At 41.6% G+C, this 23,104-nt stretch overlaps 2 protein-coding genes and 2 non-coding genes across 4 annotated transcripts; all 4 read right to left on the minus strand.

The window, feature by feature from the left end:
• Nucleotides 1-12,119: 12,119 nt before the first annotated feature.
• Nucleotides 12,120-16,129, minus strand: LOC116394732 (protein phosphatase 1, regulatory subunit 15B-like). The gene is made up of 3 exons (XM_031868021.1): nucleotides 15,668-16,129; nucleotides 13,788-15,070; nucleotides 12,120-13,042 (listed from the first exon to the last, which is right to left on the minus strand). The coding sequence occupies exons 1-3, from the start codon at nucleotides 15,828-15,830 to the stop codon at nucleotides 12,833-12,835; spliced, it is 1,656 nt and encodes a 551-aa protein (XP_031723881.1). The 5' UTR covers nucleotides 15,831-16,129; the 3' UTR covers nucleotides 12,120-12,832.
• Nucleotides 16,130-16,523: 394 nt separating this feature from the next.
• On the minus strand, nucleotides 16,524-21,489 carry rps13 (ribosomal protein S13). The gene is made up of 6 exons (XM_031868034.1): nucleotides 21,430-21,489; nucleotides 20,834-20,882; nucleotides 20,661-20,739; nucleotides 17,684-17,853; nucleotides 17,077-17,177; nucleotides 16,524-16,600 (listed from the first exon to the last, which is right to left on the minus strand). The coding sequence occupies exons 1-6, from the start codon at nucleotides 21,450-21,452 to the stop codon at nucleotides 16,567-16,569; spliced, it is 456 nt and encodes a 151-aa protein (XP_031723894.1). The 5' UTR covers nucleotides 21,453-21,489; the 3' UTR covers nucleotides 16,524-16,566.
• LOC116396647 (small nucleolar RNA SNORA19) lies at nucleotides 16,804-16,934 on the minus strand. Its single transcript, XR_004213618.1, has one exon. It is a non-coding gene; the product is annotated as a small nucleolar RNA SNORA19 (small nucleolar RNA).
• On the minus strand, nucleotides 18,204-18,334 carry LOC116396651 (small nucleolar RNA SNORA19). The gene has a single exon (XR_004213619.1). It is a non-coding gene; the product is annotated as a small nucleolar RNA SNORA19 (small nucleolar RNA).
• Nucleotides 21,490-23,104: the final 1,615 nt, after the last annotated feature.

Raw genomic sequence — 23,104 nt, forward strand, 5'->3', positions numbered from 1 at the left:
CCCCCCCCCCCCCCCCCCCAGCAGGTAAGACTGCAAGATTTTCCGACAACCCTTTCATCGGGCTCAATTTGACCGTTTATCCAAAGCACTCTCTACCAGAGGTGAGCATATTCTTCACATCTGGTGACTTTGGTGTGCATGTGCTTGATTTCCTCTCTGCCTTGTTTGGTTTTACAGTTGGCAGCTCTCGGTTTTGGAGGCACCTCAACATCAACAGCAGAAACTCCTGACGGGGCAAAGGGGGCTGAAGGCAGCGTAGAGGTCGGCACACACGGCCTCGCCGCTGACAGCCGGGGGGATTGTTCTACCATTTGGAGTGAATTTGTGTGGAAAGATAAAAGTGCTCACATAGTAGAAAGAACAATGGAGACGTTTCCAGCCAAGTTAGGATATCACTGGCTAACGGATAAGTAAATCAAAGCTACAATGAGTGTGTGTGTGTGTGTGCTCAGGTGCCTGCTGTCCTGACGCTGAACTTACACACATGCTGCAGATCTGAAAACCAAAACACTTTAAAAAAGCACACAAAAATGCATTAAAAAGTGTCTTACTTAAAGGGACAGCTCACCCCAAAATCTAAAATACATATTTTCCTTCTTAACTGTCGTGCTATTTATCAATCAAGATTGTTTTGGTGTGAGTGTTTGAGATTTCGGCCTTAGAGATGTCGGCCTTCTCTCAATGCTGGTAAAAAAAACTCAACAGCAGTGTCTCTTTCATGACCTGGTTACTCAAGATACTCCACAGACCTTGTGAGCAGTTTCATGGAGGAACTATTTTCTTTCTCTACACCATTTGGCCACTGTGTTAAATTTGCTGCTGTGTTGCACCGCCATGTTTCTACAGTAGCCCAGAATGGACAAACCAAACACTGGCTCTAGACGGAGCCTTTTGCATTTTCACGTTCTCCGACACGCTTGGAAAGGGAGGAGTGAGCAGAGGGGTGTTCAGCTGGTTGCAATCTGCATCCTCACCACTAGATGTCACTATATCATACACACTGGACCTTTAAACAACATGTTGATCACAGGACTGGAACATGCTATGACTCTGAGTTGATAGACAGCCCTTATATTATAATACAGACTAAAACTAGACAACAGCTAAACATAATGTGTCATGGCTCTCTGATGTTGTTGATATGCTGTTACAGTAAATAATAATTGTAAGCAGTTCTTTATCTTCAATTTCTTGTCAATTATGCAATTATTTTAATTAATAACATGAAAAAACACAAAAAAACAAATAACAGATTGGGCATTTACGAATAACTACAAGACAAAAGAATACTTAGCGCTGCATTAATTAATCTGTTTTGTGGCCACTTGGGGGCAGCAGAAACAAACTGTAACAAAATGAACACATTATCCAATTATAAAGTTAAGAATAGTTCGGAAATGTATGTCGCTTAAGCTACTTAAAGCTCCATTATGGTCACCAGCTAGTCGCTAACGGTGTCTGTCTGCTGTTTGGTGCTGAACATAAAGTGAGGCTTGTCAGAGTCGTTTCACTGAAAACAGCAGCCGGCTGCATCTGGAATCAACAGCGAACCAAAACAATAAAGTTGTCGGCCGGAAAAAACCAAAACAAGTCACTGAAAGATGCTAAAATGCTCCGTAGGCCAGAGGAGAACTGGCTGATACTCTGTGGGTTTGTATACAAGCAGCACCTTCCACACTACACACAGTTAAGTGATCCTTTGTTAATGTAAAACATTGATTAGTGCAGCTTTAAATTGTATGTGGGTACATATACAGGTATATATGAAGGCTCATGCACACTGTTGATGAATGAACAATATGCACATAGTTCAACAGTATCAATTTATAAGAGTTTCTGTCTGATGAACCAAACAGAGAAAAGTCCTGGATTCTGTCTCTCTTTCTCTTTCTGTCCTTCAACATAAGAGACACTCACTCAAAGAAATACAATCTCTCTCTGATCGCCACACTCACTTCCATTCTGACTTCATTTCCTGGATTAGGGTTGTCTCAATCATGTTGAATTTCATTTGTCAGGTCATGCATTGTATTGTGCTGTGTTCCGTCACGTTGACATTTTTGTTGTTCTGTCGACATGTCAGCTGTGTTTGTCCTCGTGTCCTTGTGTTCAGACAGTGTAATTTCTTGTTACTTTGTGTGTGTGTGTGTGTGTGTGGAGCTGCTGAAAGACACAAGAGAAAACAAAGAGAAAGCAAACAGAGATGAGGAGGATGGAGGATTTAACAGTGTGGGGCTTCCTTCTATACAGAACTAAGGGGCAGAAATATAGATGTATGTTAGGGGCCTGAAACATTTTCCATTTCCTGCTCTATCGGCAGGTTTTTGGCCTGAGAGTAGTCATGAGAAATAAAAAGGTGACAGAGCCCAGAAAATATAATTGAAAACAGAGGCGAAATTGGTATCTATGATCAGCATTTTTCATGCCAACAAGTGAAGGCCTACAGGAACGGAAGCATTCTTCATGAAGCTGTGGAATGTCTGAGACCATTGCAGAGACATTTTGAGGTCCTTCAGTCTTGAACTTAAAGAAACAGTGACTAAAACCATTTTTGCAATACATGTGTTTTGTCCTTTTAATATATAGATATTGTTTCAAATGTTGTTTGTATTGCTTTAACTTACAGGGGCTCATTTTGAGTACAGAAATCAGAAAAGACACAGGGAGGTGAATGTAGCATGTCGATGAGTTAAAAAAATAAATATTATTTGAAAAGTAGAACTGAGAGGAGACTGTGGAGGCAATGGAAAGTGGGATTTTCAATGTTAAACTCAGACATTATGTGCCGTCAGAGCAAAAGTAAGAAGATTAGCATGCCCAGCTTGTCCTTTATGCTTTATGCCACCAGATGCCACGCTCAGCCAAAGCCACTTATGAAACACCAAAAGTGTACAACCTTCAATTCTGGACCCGTGCTCCCAGTGTAACATGGCCATCTACAAGGCAAGAAATCCTGCGATTTTAACAACAGCATTTGGAAATTGTGCCAGCGACACAGGCAATCAGTGTTACCACTGTCCTGACACGTAATCAGAAGAATAGTTCTGAACAGGTGTCTGTTGATGAAGTGCCTGAAAACCATAATGTTATGTCCAGTTCATATTTTAATTAGAATAGATAGTACATTTATTTATGGAAATGTTTTACAGCCACAAGCTCATCATTTATTTTATTCTAGCCAACAGCGTTACATGTAACACCTTTAAATCTCACACAAAGATCAGCTATAGAAACAGAAAACTCTTTATCTGGCATTGCTTTCAGGAGGCACAAATGTTAAACCTGCAGCAGCAGAAGATCTCCCCTTGCCTGCAGGAGGCGACATGTGCAGGTCTAAACTGCTGCTGCTACATTGTACTTATCGGTCACGCTGGTTTTTGCAGATGTAGAACTGAAAGTGAAGGAGTGAGTGAGTCGCCGTGTCCTCTGGAAGGAACACTTTCACATTGGACACCGTTCAGATTTCCTTTTTACATTTTGAATGCTGTTGGCAGGGAAGCATCCAAAGCGCACGCCAGAATTTCATTTGTGCAAATCTTTCTGGAAGGTCTCAGTCAGCGGGGAGGAGACGGTTCCCTACAATTTGCCTTTGTGATTGTGATGTGTGTTTCATAAATATCTTCCGCTGCTTTGGTTTCAACAGCAGCACGGTGAGCGTTGGTGGTATCTTATCTATATATACTTTGGTAAATACTTTCAAGCAGGTCTTAAAGCAGTCCAATCAGAAAAATACATTCAAGGTTGTGTGAACCTCATATGATATGTGTGTGTGTTTAGCTCATCAAAAACAGTTTGGAGATGAATAAATGATTGAATTTTAAAAAGCCTGCACACATTTTAATCTACCTCTGATTCATCCGATCACCAGATCCCTGTCAGCTCATTACCACACAAACTCCAGCCATCCGGCAAAGCAAGCGGCACAAAACAGTCATTATTTTTGAAATAATAATTATTTTGCATCCACCGTATTGTGGAAACAAAGCGGTTTACAATTTTTCTGGCGACGTTGATGAAATGGGTTCATGAGTTCAACACTTTCATCCCAGATCTCACCAATTTATTCTCTCAAAGGGAAGCAGTGTAAATCTTTTAATCGTTATTTGTTGGAGCACCGTGTCACGCAGAACTACTACATCACGGTGAAGGAATTCATGGCTAATCCAACCGCTGTTTACTTAACAATAACACAAAAACCGGTTTGGCTTCAGGCCCTCAGCAAACAGCCTTCAGATAGAGAGAGAGAGAGAGAGAGAGAGAGAGAGAGAGAGATACAAAGACAAATGTGCACAGAAACAACATCATTCTTCATCTGCAGTCTCTCTCCCTCCCTCTCTGCTGTTGACCAAAGCTTTTAGGGATTCGGTGGAGACTCTGAGGGTCGTTTTCCCCTAAAAAACTTCAGGTGGCGAAGAAATTCAGAGGCAAACATATGCACACACAGCTCAGTTGTGCACACGTCTGGCACCGTCCGCCCCATTGTGTCTTATGCAGATGTGGGCTCCTTCCCACAGCTTGTGACTTTTGTAAGCAGCCTGCAGGCCGGATGGAGCTTCACCAAAAAACAAACTCAAATGTATCACGTGAAGGAGACGGGTGGGTTTCAGATTCCAAACATCAATCAGAGAGACAGAGACATTCCTGCACCAGTAAAGACTTTAATTCTAGGGAGTTTTACATATTGATCAACTCACTTTCAGCACCTGTAATGTGGTAATTGTTGCTTGGACTGTGCATGAAATACACAATGAATACTAGGTCTAAATATAAAGGTGACAGTCAGCATAATAATCTTGTGATATACACATTTAAAGACATTGAGAGTACAGAGGCAAACGTCAGAGTTGAGCTTTCATTCTTGGTTCACGGTTCACCTACTGTTTCTGGATCTTTCTGTGATTTTATTATCAAGTCACAAAAAGATGTCCGCCTTTAAATCAGGGGATGAGACCTCAGCAAGTTCCTTTCACTGAAGAAGACAGTGGGATATGGTCAAAAGCTCCAGAAAAAGCCCGTGAGTGAGACTTGAGTTCAGAATGTTCTGTCACAAATATCAGTGTTTCATTGTCAGAATGATACACGTGGAGTTTTCTGTATGCAGCTGCCTCAGTGAACTGAAAAAATGCTTTTCAAATTGTTATATTAAGTGTCTTAACTTTTGTTTATTCGTCTTATAAGTGAGAGATCCTCGAGTTGAGCCTCTTCAGGAGCTTCCACAGAAGACTACAAACCATCTGAGACATTTTCTATGTTACTCTGTCTCCCTCCGGTGGACAACAGATGTCAATTCATCCTCCTGCCGGCTGTGAAACAAAAGTATGCAGGACTGATGGTACACTGATTTTATTTCATCCGAGTATCTTACAAACATTTACAAAAAGGATTTACTGCAGTGGACAGTAAAGTCCACATGTTTAAAGTCAGTTCTCTTAGCTGCCTGTGGGATTGAACCTATTTGTCTGTCGTCGTATCGATCATACAGACAGTTGTGTGGTGATGAGCAGAGGTTCTGAGATGTTAGCTGTTGCCTACTCAACACAAATCACACAGCTCCTGATGATAATTCATGGATCACATTTCAAAGAGTTTATCTGAGATCTACTTCTAACAAAGTGCATCAGTGTGTGGACAGAAAAGAGAAAACCAGGTCAGTGAATTATCTGAGTTATTGAGCGCTATTAATCAAATGCCACTGAGTTCCTTTGTAGTGCGTTGAGCCACACAGCCAATATCTTCCAGTCTTGGCAAAGCACAACTAAACTCGCTGCACCAGATTGCTCTCCGAGTGAGCATGTGGTGGATTTCCTTCCTGTGAAACTGACTGCAAAGATTTGGAAAGATGAAATACAGAGCAAATTATTCAGAGAGAGCTTTTAATAAGGTGCAGCAACAAGGGTCTCCGTGTTAAAATGACTAAGATGTGGGCTAACGGTTACTCGTGAGCTTTCCTTTCACATGTATTATTCACTATACTGAGTCTCAATGATGGTGAACAGAAGGGGCTTCATTCACAGCTGGTGGTGTTAAACGTAATGAAACATAATGAGTTCACACAGTGAAGACTGAGGACTGAACCGGTGTCTGCTGGCCTTTGAGCTTCAACACTTTCATGGATTCGATGGATATGAAGCTGTTTGATGAAAAACATCAGCATGGACAGTGGTGGAGGAAGTACTTAGGTCTTTATACTGCAGTAAAACTCCCAATACCATGATTTAAAATACTCTATTACAAGTAAAAGTAAAAGCACAGAAGTATTATTATCAAAATGAAGTATCAAAAGTAAAACTTGTACCACAAATATTTTGACACTATCAGCTTGTTGATTCTGATTAATCAATGCACAAGTATCCCTCAGTGCAGCTCTTTGAACCTCCTCATACAGCGACGTCGGGTAGTTTAGTCCACAACAACCGGATCAATCTGAGATGATTAATGGGAGAGGAACGAAGAAAACAGCTCTGCTGCACACACTTCTATCAGTATTTGGGATGAATCTCTAATCTTTTTAGAGAAATGTTGGATCATTTGATCTCTTGATCTGATTTCAGTCTTTAAATGAACTTATCTGAACAGTTTGGAAGAGAATCAACAGCTCATGTGAGACAGGACAATGGGGACGAACACATTCAAATGGATTTATGTCAATTCTAAACTTGCAAAGTTCATTAGTAACTACAGCTGACAAATAAATGAAGTAAAAAGTACATTTCTCTCTCAGGTGTAGTGGAGTATAAAGTAGCATTAAATCTACCTAAATAGTACTTGGAGTACTTGAGTAAAAGTACTTAGTTACAGTCCCAGTGATGATCTGAGGGTTGCACGTCATCCTGAAGGAATTTTGTTTACTCTCACTGACTGACACACGATCTCAACATTGCAGCGATGTCACAAGAAAGCTAAATTTAGAGGATGATCGCACATTCCTCTCTGGGCTGAGAAACCTCTCATTATAGTCTGATGAAATACTTTCACAACCCCACTACATAAACTCCTGAATGCACCACTCTTAGTTTCTGAAAGACAACAAGGACAGCAGGTTTAATGCCTCCCGGGGAGTTCAGAAACTTAAATGTAGAGCTTTGCAAACAGAAGCCCAGTTCCTCAATAAGACAGAAGATGGTCCATCAGCCGGATCACAGAGATGAATCCCCCCAAAAGCAGCTTAGTGGATTGGATTACAGTGTCGTTGTTGTTCTGTTTCAATCCGCTGAACTAAGGTGATTGTCCCGTGTACACTCTTTTGTAGGACCTTATTTAAATGTTGTTTTCCTCTTTTTCAGCACAATAATCGAGGCATACACAGAGAGGTTTGAAGCTTATTGAACGTTAGTGTCAAATCAGCTCCATCACTTCACAATGCATCTTGGTCACCAGGAGATCTGTGGCTGTTGAAGAAATAATAAAATAATACAAATCATTTTGATTTAATATCTTTTTGTATTTTTATCATTTTGTCCGTGGAACCCTGTTTCCACTTGTTGAACAAGCAGCTGTCTGCTTCTAGCCTATAGCTCTGACAGATGGAGGAAGACACATGTAAACAATCAGGAGGAGGAGAAGCTTTCACTGGAGCTGCTCCTCCTGTTTCCACCATAACGAATACAAATGAACAGCAAACGACTAAACACCTTGATGTTGTCGGTTGTGACCACATGGGGGCAGCAGAGCTGCACAGTTCAGTGTCTACATGTTTTTATTTGACTTGTCTGAGACGCATGATGTCCAAATATGGTCCTCTGGGTGTGGAAGGAAGCTCCAAATAGTTCACACGCTGATGCAGTAAATGAGGGTATTTTGCTGCCATGGTAATCGCACCAACACCAGCCACGTGTTCATCAGTAACTGCAGTCTGATCAAAGGTAGTAAAACTATCTATCTGTGTTTTCATCGACTGTTTATCACTGTGGTGTGACGGAAGAACACTTCAATAACGCACGAAACACGCCACCGCATTGAAGTGATGACTTTAGTTATTACTTTGCATGTTAAGATCAGTAATACAAAATATAATCAACAAATGAATCATGATGAATTATTAAAGGATAAGATAAGACTCTTTATTGATGTGCGGGGAAAGGTTACCCGGCAGTATATGAAGTAATTCAAAGGTGCTCCAGCTCGACCAACTGCAAACATGGAAATGATGTTCACATTAACGCATCAATAATGATTATCCAAAAATACAATATGAACCATAAATAGGCTTTTATTTTATTTTACTTTCGGCACATATTTTAATGCTAAAACTTCACTTCAGAAGGATTTTTAATGAACATTTACTTTTAACAGAGTATTTGCAACTGTAGTAATGTTGCTTTTACTCATGTGCAAGATCTGAATATTGACACTGACACTGCTTTATTTTGGATTTACAGGGTTTTAAGGACATGCTCTAGCAGTTATTCTTTGACATATTAACAGTTTAGATTTTAGTCAGTGACACATTTCACTTTGATTATAATCATGATACAATAATTCTCTTGAATCTAATCTAATCTCATACACCTGCAGTTTGACCGTCGCCCTTACTGTGGCCTCTTCATGAGTCACTATTGTGTGTGTGATGCCTCACGTAGGTCACGTACCAGAGAGGAGACGTGTTTCAATGACACACTGCACCTATTCAAATTCACCCACCGACACAAGTACACTGAGACACATGTAAATGTGTTTAGCCTGTGTGGCTGTTGGTCAGACATGCTAATCCTCATGAGCACATGTTGGAAGAAATAAGTGTTTACTGCTTCGTGTTAGTCACACACTATTCATAGTGTCTGTTTCATCATTACGGGTATGAGTTGCATATTAGGGGTGTTCAGAATGATATCCTTTAAATTGTTGTTTTCATTCACTCTCCTAAAGTGAATCAGTCCCTTATTTGCAGAGGGCTTCTGGAGCCCCTTGAAGGCCTCACAGTGGACCCTGAAGTCCACTTGTTAATCACTGAGGCCAGACCAGGTGAATCTAAGTGAAAGCATCAATCCCTGTGGATCCTAAATGGTGAAAAGGTCACAAGGAGAATCCATAAATGAACAGAGCGACACCATTAAAAGGCAGACGGGGGGTGTGGGTTTTGGTATTTTGCGCATTAAGTCTACTGTATAAACAGGAATTTGGGCTTTGTTGCCTTCTGCAGTTCATGCAGTCCGTCTGTGTGCGTTGGTGTCAGACACAATAGCTGCTGGTAGATTGCATCATCAGCTAATTGTGACCCAGGAGATACCCTTCTCTGGCAGGCGAGTGAGAGGGGCAACCACGTGTGTGTGTGTGTGTGTGTGTGTGTGTGTGTGTGTGTGTGTGTGTGTGTGGAAACCCACTGCCTCTGCTGCTGCTGCTGCTGCTGATTCTGCCGCTGCTGCAATCACCTGCAATCCTTTCGACGCCTCGCCACTCCCGCCGGTTGCCTGGAGACGGGGTCGCCTAGGCCACAGAGCTAATGATACTGTGAGAGGATGAGGAGGAGAGAGACGGAGACAAAGACACAGAGAGAGGAGTGGGTTCGAAGAAACAAAAGGAGGGAGAAGGGAGAAGATAATGGAGGATAAATGGACATTGAGCAGGATTCTAATAAAAAACAGCCATCCCTTTGTCCTCACACAGCAATGAAAAACTGATATTAGAGTTTGTTATTTCACGTCTCAGCTTCCAGCTAATGTCATCAGGTCAGCTTTAAAAAACAACAACAACACAGAAACAAAGACAAAGCATCTGGAAAATGTACACGCTTGACAGGAATGATTCCTGGAGGTTGCATCATGGAAGGCATGTTATGATGGCTGTACACGACTAAAGATGCAAAAGAAAAAAGCTCCACAAACATCAGTAACAAATAGGGTTTGATACCAAACACCATGAATTTAATGTTCACTTATTAGACCTGGAAAAGGCGAAAGGCTAAAGGCTACACACAAATCACACATGTACCTAAAAGGGGTTTAGAACGTGTGAAAGAAGAAACCATGACACTTATCTTATTAACAATAAATATAATGCATTATTTGTGTTTGTTTTGAATACATGGTATTTCCTCTATTCCAGCTGGCTTCATGTTCGTACTCTGGACTGGTCTTCGGGCCAATTGGTTGGCTAAATGTCTGGATGTTGCAGCAATTCTCAGTGTAATTAAATACGATTCAGACTTTTAGTTTAATGATTACAGTTCCTTGAAAATGGTTCTCTGGCTTCAGATCTGTCATGGCGCTGAGAAAAACTGAAAGAGCGACATGCTGGAGTGGTTCCACAGAGACCCCCCATGATGCTGGGAAATGTCTAAAAGGTGTTTTAGGTAATTCATATTAAAACAGTGAACTAAACTCGTTATTACGAGTTCTTGGATTCAATTTTGAACCAACGTCCTCTCTAAAGAACCTTCATGTTTTCTGTGTGCAACAACAGCAGGAGATCAATTACGTGCACAACATGAGGGAGGGAGGAGAAAAAGACCCACCGCTGGGTTGACACAGCGACAGTGTCAGCAATTGCTCACCTTTGCACCATGCTCTGTGTGTGTGTGTATGTGTGTGTGTGTGTGTGTGTGGGGGGGGGGGCTAATTGATTTCAGCCCTCTGGAAAGTCATTTCATCATACTTGGTGTTTTTAACCCTTGTCTTACGACAGCCTTACAGCAGTTAGTCTGCACGGAGACTCACGTCCCTCTGGGAAATTATAAGCTCCTGTGTGTGTGTGTGTGTCTGGAGGGGAGAGAGAGAGAGAGAGAGAGAGAGAGAGAGAGAGAGAGAGAGAGAGAGAGAGAGAGAGAGAGAGACACAAGGTACATGAGGAGGAAGCTTTGAAGGAGCCTTCAACATGAGGCAGGGCTGTGTTTTAAAAAACAATGTGTATTTTAATAATTTCTACATACAGCAGACTTTTAACTGGGTCTTAAATATTTGAGAAAAACATAACAGGGAGGAAAACTAACGAGGCAGCATGAATTAATGTAAAACCCAGAACACACGTGTTTGTTTTGTTGCAGATTAAAGATGTCTAGACTATTTATACCTGATGTTTTAACATCAATGACTACATGTCAGCATTCAGCAGGTTAATAAATTAGGTAGGTTTTAAAGAATAAGAATAAAAATCTTATAAATTGCACTGTATGCACATCCTAGTTTAAACAGATTCAGTGTAATCATCTGTGTCTTAAACTCTTGGTATGGAAACCAATATTTCTTTCTGTTCTGATCTTTATATTAAACTTACTTTTTTACATTTACATTTGCAGCGTAATCTTTTAAATTGGGGTTAAGGCCAAGAAAAATCTAAATAATATACAAATATACACAAAACATTATATATTTCAAATGGGCACGTAGTTTAAAAGTATTGAATTGAATCAAATTAAATTTGAGAGCAGCAGATGTTTGGTCCGTGACTTTTTATATATGTCCCAAACATTTTAAAGTATGGCCAGCCCTGTTTCAATGTAACGTCATTAAATTTGCAAATCACCATTTAGTCGTTTACGTTGAAGGTTCAGCACAATGTGCATAAAGCACCAGCACAGGGAAGCAGGTTATGCAGTCAGCTTTGTCTCATTACAGGTGAACCTTTACCAGAGCCTCCCAACACACTGGGTGAGAGGTCAAACTGGGTGAGAGGTCAAACTGCTTTGTTTTTAGGTTAAAGGTTCAACTCACTGACTTTGTTTTCGGAACGCGTCTGGCTTTTCAGGATGTTTCTGCTGCTTCAGCAAATTGTGGTTGTTGAGACTGTTGTGTGCAGGATTTCAAAAGTATCAACGATACACATACGATGTTTTTGCAAGAACTGAAGATATGATTGTGAATTGATTTCATCTCACCTTTCCAGCCTTTCGTAAGGACATTTCCTAAGAGTGTGTCCTTCCAAAAGGCTCTCACAGCTGATACGTGCACTACTGCACACATGCAGAGACTTGACCCAGTGTGTGTGTGTGTTGTTTACATCGTTCCAGGACATTGTGTACTGTCTCCACTTCCCTGTTACGCTCAAGCCAGGAGGCACCAGACGGACCAGTAATTCAAAGTACATACACAAGCACGACTCAGAAACAGGAAGAGGAAGTGATTTTGGGTTAACATTCCGTCTTATGTGAAGTAGAATAAATAAAAGGCACAACTCCCCCTCAGTGATACAGTGTAACAAATCTTTATTGATTTGGCAAAACACCGAATGACAAATGAGCTATTTTCTGACATATTTTCTGTCTGCACGATGTCACCACGAGAAGCTGAGTGAGCCACATCGGACAAAGTGTTTGAATCTTTCCAGTCAATATAATAATAAAGATATCCATCTCCACACTGCTAATATGTTCCATCAAATAAGAAAACACGAGACAAAACTTAAAAATATCAAAAACTAAAATATTTGAACGAGAATGGAAGCAGAACTTCATATCAACAGGTCATGCTTAAACAAAACACTTTGTACTGTGAAGCTCTGCGTTCTTACGACATCATCTTCTTCTACTTCTAGATTCACCACTGAGGTTTGTTCACACACGTAAAAACACAAACAGTTAAAACCAACGGTAAAAAATAAACAACAAGCTCCATAGGGCATAAATAAGTTACATTACTAGGTCAGTATATAAGGCGTACAAAAACAACATCCCACACGTTAATGCTGAGGTTAATATGAGAAAGTGTCAGTCAGTGCAACAGTCACAAAATGTAGAAAACCTTCCGAGGTACAAGGCTGTTCAACTCAACACCGAACATTAAAAACTTGGCCTAACATCAAATTCCTAATTGGCCTAAAAAAAATCACTGTTGCATTGCAACCAATCACGAGTTCTCATCCGAAAAGGAAAGGAAACATTCAGCGTTTGGGACTTTTTTGTTTATTTCAAGGCACCGTCCAGATACGCCCTCGCCCTCTCCCTGTGGGGCGGGGCCAAGCAGTAGCCGATGGCCTGCTCCGTCTCCCGGACCCGCCTCCGGAAGCGGTCCCGGTCTCGCGCCATTTCTTCCCAGTGTCCTTTACGAGACGCCTGGCGAGCGAACAGCCAGGTCCGCATGACGTGGACGTGGACTTGAGGAGAAAATCGCACCTGAAATCCAGAAGAGATGAAGACAGAAATTGAGTACATTTTGTTAAAATGATACTGATGTCCATTTGTGCTTTTAGCGAGTTTATAACGGCAACTAATGTAAGTAAAAGGGTATCTAAACTTCAGATAGATGGTCATTACCACTCAGAGCTAAGCTGTGTGTGTAAACACCCTAAACTCTGTACTTTCCACCCCTCACTGACTGAATATGGCCATGGCCTGTTTTCCTGCTCCCCTGAGTCTGATGACACAGACTGTTTCTTGACAAATTGTTTGCAACACTGTGGCAACTTCACATTTAGCCCAATGCTGAAGCCGAACTCTCTGCTGACTCGCCGGAGTCACGTGACACACGGCTTAGTCATGGCGACCGGCGGCGTTGCTAACCGACGACAAACAACAGCTCAGCTGAACACACTGTGCGGTATGTGACTCGCACCGTATCTAACCACAGGACACTCCTTTGATATGAATGTAGAAACCTAAACTGAGGGACCATGTGCTCCTCAGTATCTACTCCAGTGAAACTGTCATCTACCTGAAGGCAAAGCTGTAGTTTTTCCCTTGACATTGTCTACCTCGGTACGAAGTGGAATAGATATACTTATTTAATCCTTTGTCTTGACTTGCTGTGCAGTATTTACAGAGGAGACTATTTTTCACTTCAAATCCCAGCGGGGTTTCCTTTAAAGCTCCATCTAATCCCGCCTGCTAGATTAACTACATGGTATTATTAGGTAATGACCTTTTTCTGGGTGCTGCTGGTCTTGCTTTCCCTCGTCTCCTCTGGCAGTGACTGCTGTGTTTGTCCCGTTCTCTTCCAGGGCACCAGGGTTTTGTCTGGGTGGGAGTGATGCTTTAGCTTCCTCGGTGTTAGCGAGGGCTTGGTGGCTCTGGGTGATTTTTTGGACTCTTTTTCACATTTCTTTCCCTTCGTGGGTGGAGCTTGTGTGTGGTGGACATCGAGGTCTTCCGGATCCTCAGACGGCGGCGGCATTGCCGAGGAGCTCTGCAGGCAGGCCTGGAAGTTGAGAGGGTGGTACGGGTCATCCTTTTGGCCGAGAGATTTCCACAGCTGCCGCTCTTCTTCATCGTCCTCGGATGAAGGAGGGACGCTGCTCTCCTTCTCCTCCGTGTCCGACCTGGAGGGAGGTGCAGGAAGCGAGGCCGGCTGTTTGGAGGCCGTGGTGGTGGTTTGAGGTGACGCGCTGCCGAAGGTGCAGGCGGTGAAGCACATGGGGTTGTAGGGGTCGTCGGGGCTGCTGAAGAACTCCAGGAGCCTCTCGCTCTCCTCGTCCATGTCGGGACTCGACCCCTCCGAACTGGCCCAGCTGCTCCAGCTGCTCTCGCTGTCAGAGCGGCTGACCCAGACATTCAGGCCCTGGGGCCCCAACATCTCCTCGCCGGCCTTCCTCACCGACACGAGGTCGGCGTCGCTCTCCGTCGCTTTGCCTTTACTTCTTCCCATATTAGTGTTTGTTGAAATGCAGGCAGAGAAAAAGAAGGGGTTGTAAGGATCACTGGATTTCGACAGGGACTCCCAGAGCGCCTTACTTTCCTCACTGTCAAATTCGACTACGTTCTGGTCTTCTTCGCTGCTCCAGAGGAAAGTTCTCTCCTCTTCTGAAGTTTCCTGCTTGAAGCCTTTTTCACTGGTTTTATGGCAGCCGTCGCTTGAACCGGAGCTGTCGCCGCTCGACACGAAGATGTTCCAGTCGCCGGGGAAGCCCATTTTCCAGCTGGACTGGTGTCCCAGAAAGAGGCCGTCGTCTTTGCCGGACACAAAATCGTCCACTAATCCGCGGCACAGGTCGTCGGCGCGCAGCGTGGACAGCAGGGCCTCGGCGGCGGAGTCGCCCACGTCGGCGCAGAAGGTAGAGAGGGGGTTCGAACCGCCGACGTCGCCGTCGAACAACGAGGAGAACAGGAAGGCATCTGTCGGGCTCGCCGCCGTGGTCATGTGCTGCATGTGTTGACCCGTCTCGTCTGTGATTCTCACGTGGACCTCAAACCGGAACATCTGGAAAACTGGACAGGCGGGAGAAAAAAACCGTTAACAGTGGATCGAAATTCAAAATAGAATGATTTCAGTTGAATTATGATCTTCCATCTCTAACAAAATAATGGTGCTTCTTTGTTTCCTGGTATAAAATAATACCCTTGATTAAATAACAGCATAATAATAGAAACATCATAGGGCTGGGTATAAATATATAACTGTAGGTAGAAGTCCCAGATGGCACTTTTAAAAGATAAATCTGCTTCGACAGTGCTTTATGATTCATAACATAAAAATATAAAACTCACTGTAGTACCACATGGACTTTACAGGGATTAATACTGTGATAACATAGTAAGTACAACAGCTAAATTAGGACGTAAACACAACAAAAACTAGATAATGTTTCTGAAAACAAACTCCTAATTGGACTCCATACAGGTCATTGTGATGGCGTTGTATTGTGAATTAACGGTGTAGAGTTAAATAGGATTTTATATTAATTAAAAAGTAAAGTATCGACTCAACGGTCTCTGGACTTTCCGGTAAACCATGAAGTCACAAAGGTTACGAGGGGGTTGGGATGACTGACAAAGTTTCTACTCCCACTAATGTGCTGTTCTTACCGGACACGAAGGTGTAGTATATGACCTGAACCAGCAGTCGTAGCTGTTCCCACAGCACAGTGAGCATCTGTTTAGTCCACGGCAGGAGCGCCATACCTCCGCTACCGAACCTCTCCATCGCGGTTCGTTCAGAACCCTTCTCGGAACCAACAAGCGTAGCCATCTTTACTTCTTCTTGGACCAACAATAAAAAAAAAATCCTCACGTATTCTGGTATTCCTCGTCGAAAACCAACAGATTTCGCGTATTAGTCGGTGACCGATATGCGTCGATGTGCTGTCGCTTCATTGTCCGGCAAGTGTGCGCCATTTTCGGATCTCCTTCGTCAAACACTCCGGTGTATTTTCTCCATGTCTCTCAGTCTGTGTGGTTGTCTGCGTTGTTGTAGTAGTAGAGCGTAATGTCTCGAGATTACAACACCAGTCCCTTTTAACGTAAAAACGTGACGTAGCGCGAAGAGCTGTGGTTGGAGCACGTCGCTGTCGCTCACCGCACAGCCCCGCCCCTCACGTAATAAACTACTCCTTCGGGTCACGTAACGTAAGCGAACGTGTGACGCGTGGAAAATGCCTAGTAATTTTCCCCACCGGCAGGAAATCCCTGTAAATAGCCTCTACCGTTCATTTAATGTAAATAAAGTGCTAAAAGTGAAAAGGTCGGGAGTTTTTTGAGACTCAAAAGCAAATTGTACTTCAAAAAGGTGCAGTTTCACTTTCAGTCAATCACTTGGTTTACATTCTCATATACAGAAAACGTCTGCTTTATCACAACACCATCTAATATATTTATATATATTTTAATCTTTCAAAAAACAAGATCTCAACACTTGACAATTTAAAGAAAGACAACAGAAACATTTCCAATTTAAATCTTTTTATTAATCCAAAAAAGTGTTGCGATTATGCCACCAGAGCAGAAGCTGTAGAGGACTCGCTGTAGACAAAGAAAACACAGCGTTAGAGGGAGCACTCCTTTAGATAAACAACGTAGGACTAGTTCACACTGTGAGGAAAAATACAGTCAATATCAAGTGTTTTGTTTCTGCCGTTACTATAAACAAATACTCCAGAAAGGCAGTTAGCCCAATTCATAAAATGTACATTTGCAGGAAATAACACCTAAAATATGTTTAGTGTAATTGTGTGAAGGGGACTGGCAGATGTGGCACCAAGTAGCCACTCTGTTAATTTACCTCCAAATGTTTTCTAGCACAACAGAAATATCACTACTCTCAATAAAGAGAAGAGCAGGACAATGATTTGTGCATCTTTTAATGCAAATAGCCTATGTTAGTAGCAAGTCTATGACATCATTGAGGTTAACTTTGTAGTCATTTTTAATTGTTAACAAAATGGAAGTGAAAAATAAAAGCAACAAGGAAAGCCTCCCAAAGCAGAACCAATACGTACTACTTCCAGTTGGGGGCCAGTACTCTCTTGGTCTTGTAGTAGCGGGCCAGCCTGTGGATCCTGCTCTCAGTGAGAATCAGGCGGAACTTGGCATCCCTGTCCTGCAAGTATAGTAAAAACATGTTATGGGTTTGAAGTGTAACACATGTATTACCGAATATGTGCATCCAGCCATGAAAACACCAGTAACTGCATTTACCTATAGTACAGCTTTGGTTTCCTTTACATCTTATTCTCTGATCATTTTAATTTGTTTACATAATGTCATAAAAAAAGCCAAAATTCATGAAACAAATGTTAAATTCAAGATATGCATTCTGATGAAACAAATTGTAATAGTCTACTCAATCCTAATACCTCTCTAAACACCTTGCTTGTCTTAAGTTTTATGTGAGCAAAACATTTGGTGGCATTTCCAAATGACAAGTTAATGTTTTGTAACCCACTCACTCAGCATATGGGTGTTATATAGAGACATAGAAAGCAGACTTTCCAGGCCTTCAGGAAACAGAAGCACACTACACCAGATGCCTCTTAAAACGTGCTGCGAATGACCGTCATTGGTCTCATTATTTTGGTGTGGGTAGGTTTTGGGGCCTTGTTTTACCTTTCTGTTTCTCTCCAGATGCTTCCTGATTGCCACAGCCTTCTTGATGAGGTGGTAGAGATCCTCAGGCAGGTCCGGGGCCAGACCCTTGGTCTTAAGGATCCTCAGGATCTTGTTGCCAGTGACGAAACGTACTTGGGCCACACCATGGGAGTCCCTCAGAATCACACCTGAACAAGGTGACAAACAGGCTTAAAACTTGGACAGTGTATGTTGCTCATATTCTGTTAGCTTTATTCATCCGTCACGGTCAATAGACAAACTTAGTTTATTTACTTCATCTAAACTAACCGAACTGATGTGCGAGAATGTTTCTAAAGCAAAAGGGATTTCTCGTGGATGCTGGTAAACTAGATTTGCAAACATTAAAGCTCCATTAAAACAGAAATTAGGTAAGAAATGTGATCAAACCATACGTACGGTTATAATGACTCCAAAAAAATGTTACTCCAGAAAGGCAGTTAGCCCAATTCATAAAATGTACATTTGCAGGAAATAACACCTAAAATATGTTTAGTGTAATTGTGTGAAGGGGACTGGCAGATGTGGCACCAAGTAGCCACTCTGTTAATTTACCTCCAAATGTTTTCTAGCACAACAGAAATATCACTAGTCTCAATAAAGAGAAGAGCAGGACAATGAGTTGTGCATCTTTTAATGCAAATACTTTTTTTTTAATAAACAGATCACATGAATCAATCTCTGTATAGTTATAAATCACTTAAATCTTAAACCTAAAGATGATCCCATCCTGTAGTGTAAACCGCTCTGACACGACTGTTGAACAGGTTTCGTTTCTTAAGTGGGACGTTTCATTGTAATAATTCAATTTGTTTTACTCTACAAAAGGCCAATGAAAGTTTAAATGCCGAGATAAAATATATTTTATATTATTGCACTAAATGTTTGCATCTTGTTTTCTCATTTTGTTGTTTTCACCCGACAGTGCAGTCTGAATGTTGCATCATTTGTTTTGCACCAGAAGAAACGCGTCTGTTCCTCGATGTACTCAACTGTGTACAGACCGACAGTAAAGTCTCCCTGCTCTCATCAAATCAATGTCAACTTACATTGTGTTCTAAAGATTCAGAACTAACCTATATGTCCATGATGAGTTGCAATTGTATGAAATCATGATATAAAATTTAAAAACGGTGCGCCTTAACGAGTCCACTAAAGATATTGATGGGGAAAGATGTTACACCCTAAATACCCATTCTTTGACTGTCACTAAGTGTGGACAGTTAATACTATTAATTATATATTAGTTAAACACTCAAATATTAGCCCTATTTGGATATCAGTGGTGGGCCATCGGGGCCTTCTCTGCTGGCCTAAACATAATCACAAAGTTATAGCTATTTTATAATTTTTCTTAAATACACTACATGTATTATAATTTATAATAATATTTTTCTCATTGCACAGCTACTGTCTTCCTCAGTTGCTCTGCTTCCAGTGCAGCTTGTTTTAAGTAGAGCTTTTATCCAATCAGATTTCACCTCTGTGTCTCTAGGTAAGAAGAGAGGCCGAGGCCTGCAGACTCACAAGTGCATCCATGTGCAGTTTAAGTGAATGGGGACGATATTGTTGATTGTCATATTCTTCAACCAATCAGATCTTTAGTTTGACATGTTGGGCGTATTCTTTGACGTGCCAGAGCCTGCTAGCCATACGTGATTGGTCAGTGGGCTAGCCTGACATGTTGGGCGGTGACAATCCCAATATCTGCTGCCTCTGCCGAGCGGACATTTTCAGCATTAAAACGTATTCAAGAAATACAACTGGGGAAGCTCGACTGTCTTCACTGGTGTCCAGGAATTGAGGACTTCTTACTGGAACTAAAACGCACGGATGTACTGAACAACCGTGGGATTAAAGTCTATTAACAAAGAAAGGAGGATGCACTTTGTCTTTAAATAGTGAACAGCAGCTCTGGTAAGTTAAATGCGTTTGTTTTTAAATCTGCAGTAGCTTTAATATGCTTGTTTATATATTATTATTTGTACAACTTGTTTTTATGAAGATTTGTGTTTGGTTAGGAACTATTGTTACGTCCAATGTTGCTCTGGGGACATATTTAGCCGGTGCCAGTGTTGGCAACTTGCTCACTAAATCTGGCGACTTTCCAAACCCCCATGGCGAATTTTTTGGTCAAAAGCTAGTAGCGACAAATCTAGCGACTTTTTTCTGGTGTTGTTGGAGACTTTTCTGGTGTTTTGACGTTGAAGCACGTACGTTCTGCACTGTCGTGAACGAGCAGCGGGTGCTGCCGTGAGCCGCCCCAAAGCACTCACAGGCGGGTACTCTCACAGAAGCCTCGCGCTGCAGTCACAGCAGAGAGGAGACGCACTCTCTGCAGTTAGTGGATCTATAGGTGTTGAGCTTAATTTTTACACAAAACATAATAACCGTAGCTGTGTTTCAGCTGCAGGACAGCAGTGAAGGCCCAGGTATAAAATGCACGGCCCGCCACTGTTGGATATAGAACATGCCTATAACAGAGGCATGGTTGATTTGTTAATGTCGACAACAGTAGAGTTCTCAAACCTAAAATGAATCTAGACTCGTGACATTTGATCTACAGCATCTGTGAAACAATGCTCCCATCTGTTGAATTAGTCAATTTCACTGCTTACATTAGCCAATAGCAATGGACAACTTTTGGAAAAGCCGTTTCACATTATGTATGATTTTGTTAAAAGAAAACCATTATGCTGCAATTCTGTTGCAAATTGAACAGCTGTGTAAAGGCAAGTTGTATATAAGGTACAAATATACCTATTCTAAAAATAACCACATACTCAACTACAGCTCACTCATTTAAATCTGTTTTAATAGAACTATACATACTGTTATAAGCACCGTGCTGCATATCAAGAACAGTTGGTGTTCACATACTCTGTCAAGCAATTCAATAACTTTGTAACACATTAGTAAATTTCTAGAACTAGAATCTCTCTAAAGACAAACTTACCGATCTGAGAGGGGGTCAGGCCTTTTTTGGCCAGCTTGAAGATCTGCTCTTTGACATCATCAGATGTGAGCTTCAGCCACTGCAAGTGATGTTTAAATGATTAACCAACTGATCAAAGCAGTCCAGAAACACGTCGATAGATAATGACCATGATTTCTGTTAACGTTACTTACAGTGGGAACACTGCGCCTGTAAGGCAGAGCTGACTGGGACAAGCCCTTTCTGTAAGAAATAAACGCAGGTTTAGTTAAGAGACATTGGCAGCGAGACGGAGAAACGTAAAAGCAAACATTAAATGCATGTTAAAAAGGTTCTAGTAACATTAGCTAGCTTATCTGCGAGCCTGGTGAAGGTTGATGGCTGGGCTAACGTTAGCTTTAGCTACTTACTCGTGTTAGACTGTTGGGAATTTAAAAGTGTAATGCTTTAGTTTAATATGTTCAATTTCACGCGTAAATAAACCTGCATTTCGTCGGTGAATGTGTAATATAGTACTGTGTATTACTGTCCAACATGGAAGACAAAGTCAAGCAGCAGAATCGTGGTGCGCTGCCAGCGCCGTTAGCTTGAGTAAGCTAGCTAGCTAGCCTCAGCGATGGATGTCGATATGCGGGTCCGTATATACAAGTTATTTTCTGGTTTATAAACTGGATTAAATCGCTCTAAATGCTCCTCAGACATCCATAACATGTTTACATGCGATTTGGTGCCACCAAAACCAATCTATCGACACAATATTTTAACTTAAAATCGTGAAACGAGAGCTCACCCGGGAGCGTGCATGCGACCCATGATGGCGGTAGAGGAAGAGAGGCCGCACACGCGACGGAAAATGGTATTTTGCGCCTGCGTCGGAAGTGACGCAGACAAAAAAAAAGCGCGTCATTGACGGCGTCGAGTCATTCAAGATGAACGTTATGAAGTCAAACGTAGCCTGAAAGAAACTAAGAAAAGACACAATTGAACAAATTGACAATTGCATCTTGTAGCATCGAAGTATTACAAAGTCATACAAATATATTTTAATGTTTTGTTAAACATTTTTAACGTAAATCCTTTTTTAGGTGCAACTAAATAGTCCCCAATATTCACTGAATATCCCTCCTCAGTTTTTGTTTAATTGTACATTATTTCAGGTACAATGTGCTTCTACTGCAACACAATAATTAAAACAATTATTGTATTATTATCGCTGATAACAAGGCTAGAATACTGACTCAGCAAAGCAGGCTGCAAGGTGACTGTGTATAATAGTTTTTAATTTCAGTATGCAACATTTTACAATATTGTGTAATTTAAACTGTATGTGTTTTAAGAGACCTTTGGGTTTGGTCTGGGGGCTTTCTTGTGGGGTCCTGTGTCAAAATCTTTTCTTAAAGCTACAATCAATTATACAATTATATTATTCCCCACAGAGTCACAGCATAAGATGCTGGGTGTCTGCACTGCATCATCCAATTTATCCACACCCATCCCATTTTAACAGAAACAAAGAGTCACAATCATATTTGTTTCAAAAACATTTAATTTGCTTTAGGAAAGAGGGATTACAGTACACACTGATCCAGTCGGGTTACAGGTCACCAATTAGGAATAAATAACTGGCCATGTTAATACAAACTCTGCTTGCTTTCTCTGTACAGTCACTAAAAGAGTGGATCAAGTCACTAATATTCATAGTGTGAGTGATGCTCTCAGATCAAAATGGTCTTGTAGAATCTTCTCCTTAAAAAAAAAAAAAAAACCTTTTCAGATAAATTCAAATTCTTTATTAAACATTAATAACAGCTTTAGATTTAGAGTAAGCGAGGGGAGAGGAAAGCAGCCAATGCTCAGAATCTTGTTCCCTTTTTTTGTGAAGATGGTTTAAGTTAAAGTTGCCTTCTCAGCACTGATCCGAGTTCAGTTCGTCTGACATTTTTCTCACTTCAGTATCATAAAACCTGGCTGGATCTGGACTTCACTGGCAGTGTATTGCTAACATTTTCACCCAGTAACTCATCGCGGCATCATTACACCACTCTTGCGCACTGGGAGCGAGGGTGGTATTGCTGCCTCAGACAGCCTCACGTCCAGACTCCAGTTTTAACTCATTAACTGCATTCTGAAAAAGTCTGAATTATGGTTTTGAACCACCTGAAGGAAACAGACTTATGATCAGCGTTAGTGGGCAACCATAATCTCTTCATCCAAAGCACACGGCAAGAGCGTGTTCCAAAGCTTATGATACAAATTCCCCTTAAAAGTGTGCTGTGTGAAAATAGTCAAGTAATAACACAAGAGAAAGACCTGGTAGTGTGCATTTAGTGCCCACTGTTACAAAAAACCTCTACGGTGCCAGTCCGGCACCAGACCTGCTCCGTCAGAACTACTGATTTAGCTTTAGAGAATATAGATTTTTCGATAATAAGGACACATTGTTTAAAAAAAAAAAAAATAAAAAA

Source organism: Anarrhichthys ocellatus, unplaced genomic scaffold (genome assembly GCF_004355925.1).
Source record: "Anarrhichthys ocellatus isolate YVR2014 unplaced genomic scaffold, GSC_Weel_1.0 scaffold2, whole genome shotgun sequence".
Lineage (NCBI taxonomy): Eukaryota > Metazoa > Chordata > Actinopteri > Perciformes > Anarhichadidae > Anarrhichthys > Anarrhichthys ocellatus.

Coding starts and splice junctions, on each gene's coding strand:
- rps13 (XM_031868034.1), bottom strand. CDS start 21,452: ATGGGTCGCATGCACGCTCCCGG. Junction 17,854..20,660: donor CCTGACCCCCTCTCAGATCG/GTAAGTTTGTCT, acceptor CACCTTGTTCAG/GTGTGATTCTGAGGGACTCC. Junction 16,601..17,076: donor CTGGCCCCCAACTGGAAGTA/GTACGTATTGGT, acceptor CTTTGTCTACAG/CGAGTCCTCTACAGCTTCTG.
- LOC116394732 (XM_031868021.1), bottom strand. CDS start 15,830: ATGGCTACGCTTGTTGGTTCCGAGAAGGGTTCTGAACGAACCGCGATG. Junction 15,071..15,667: donor ATACTACACCTTCGTGTCCG/GTAAGAACAGCA, acceptor CCGCCTGTCCAG/TTTTCCAGATGTTCCGGTTT. Junction 13,043..13,787: donor CCAGCAGCACCCAGAAAAAG/GTCATTACCTAA, acceptor TCTGGATTTCAG/GTGCGATTTTCTCCTCAAGT.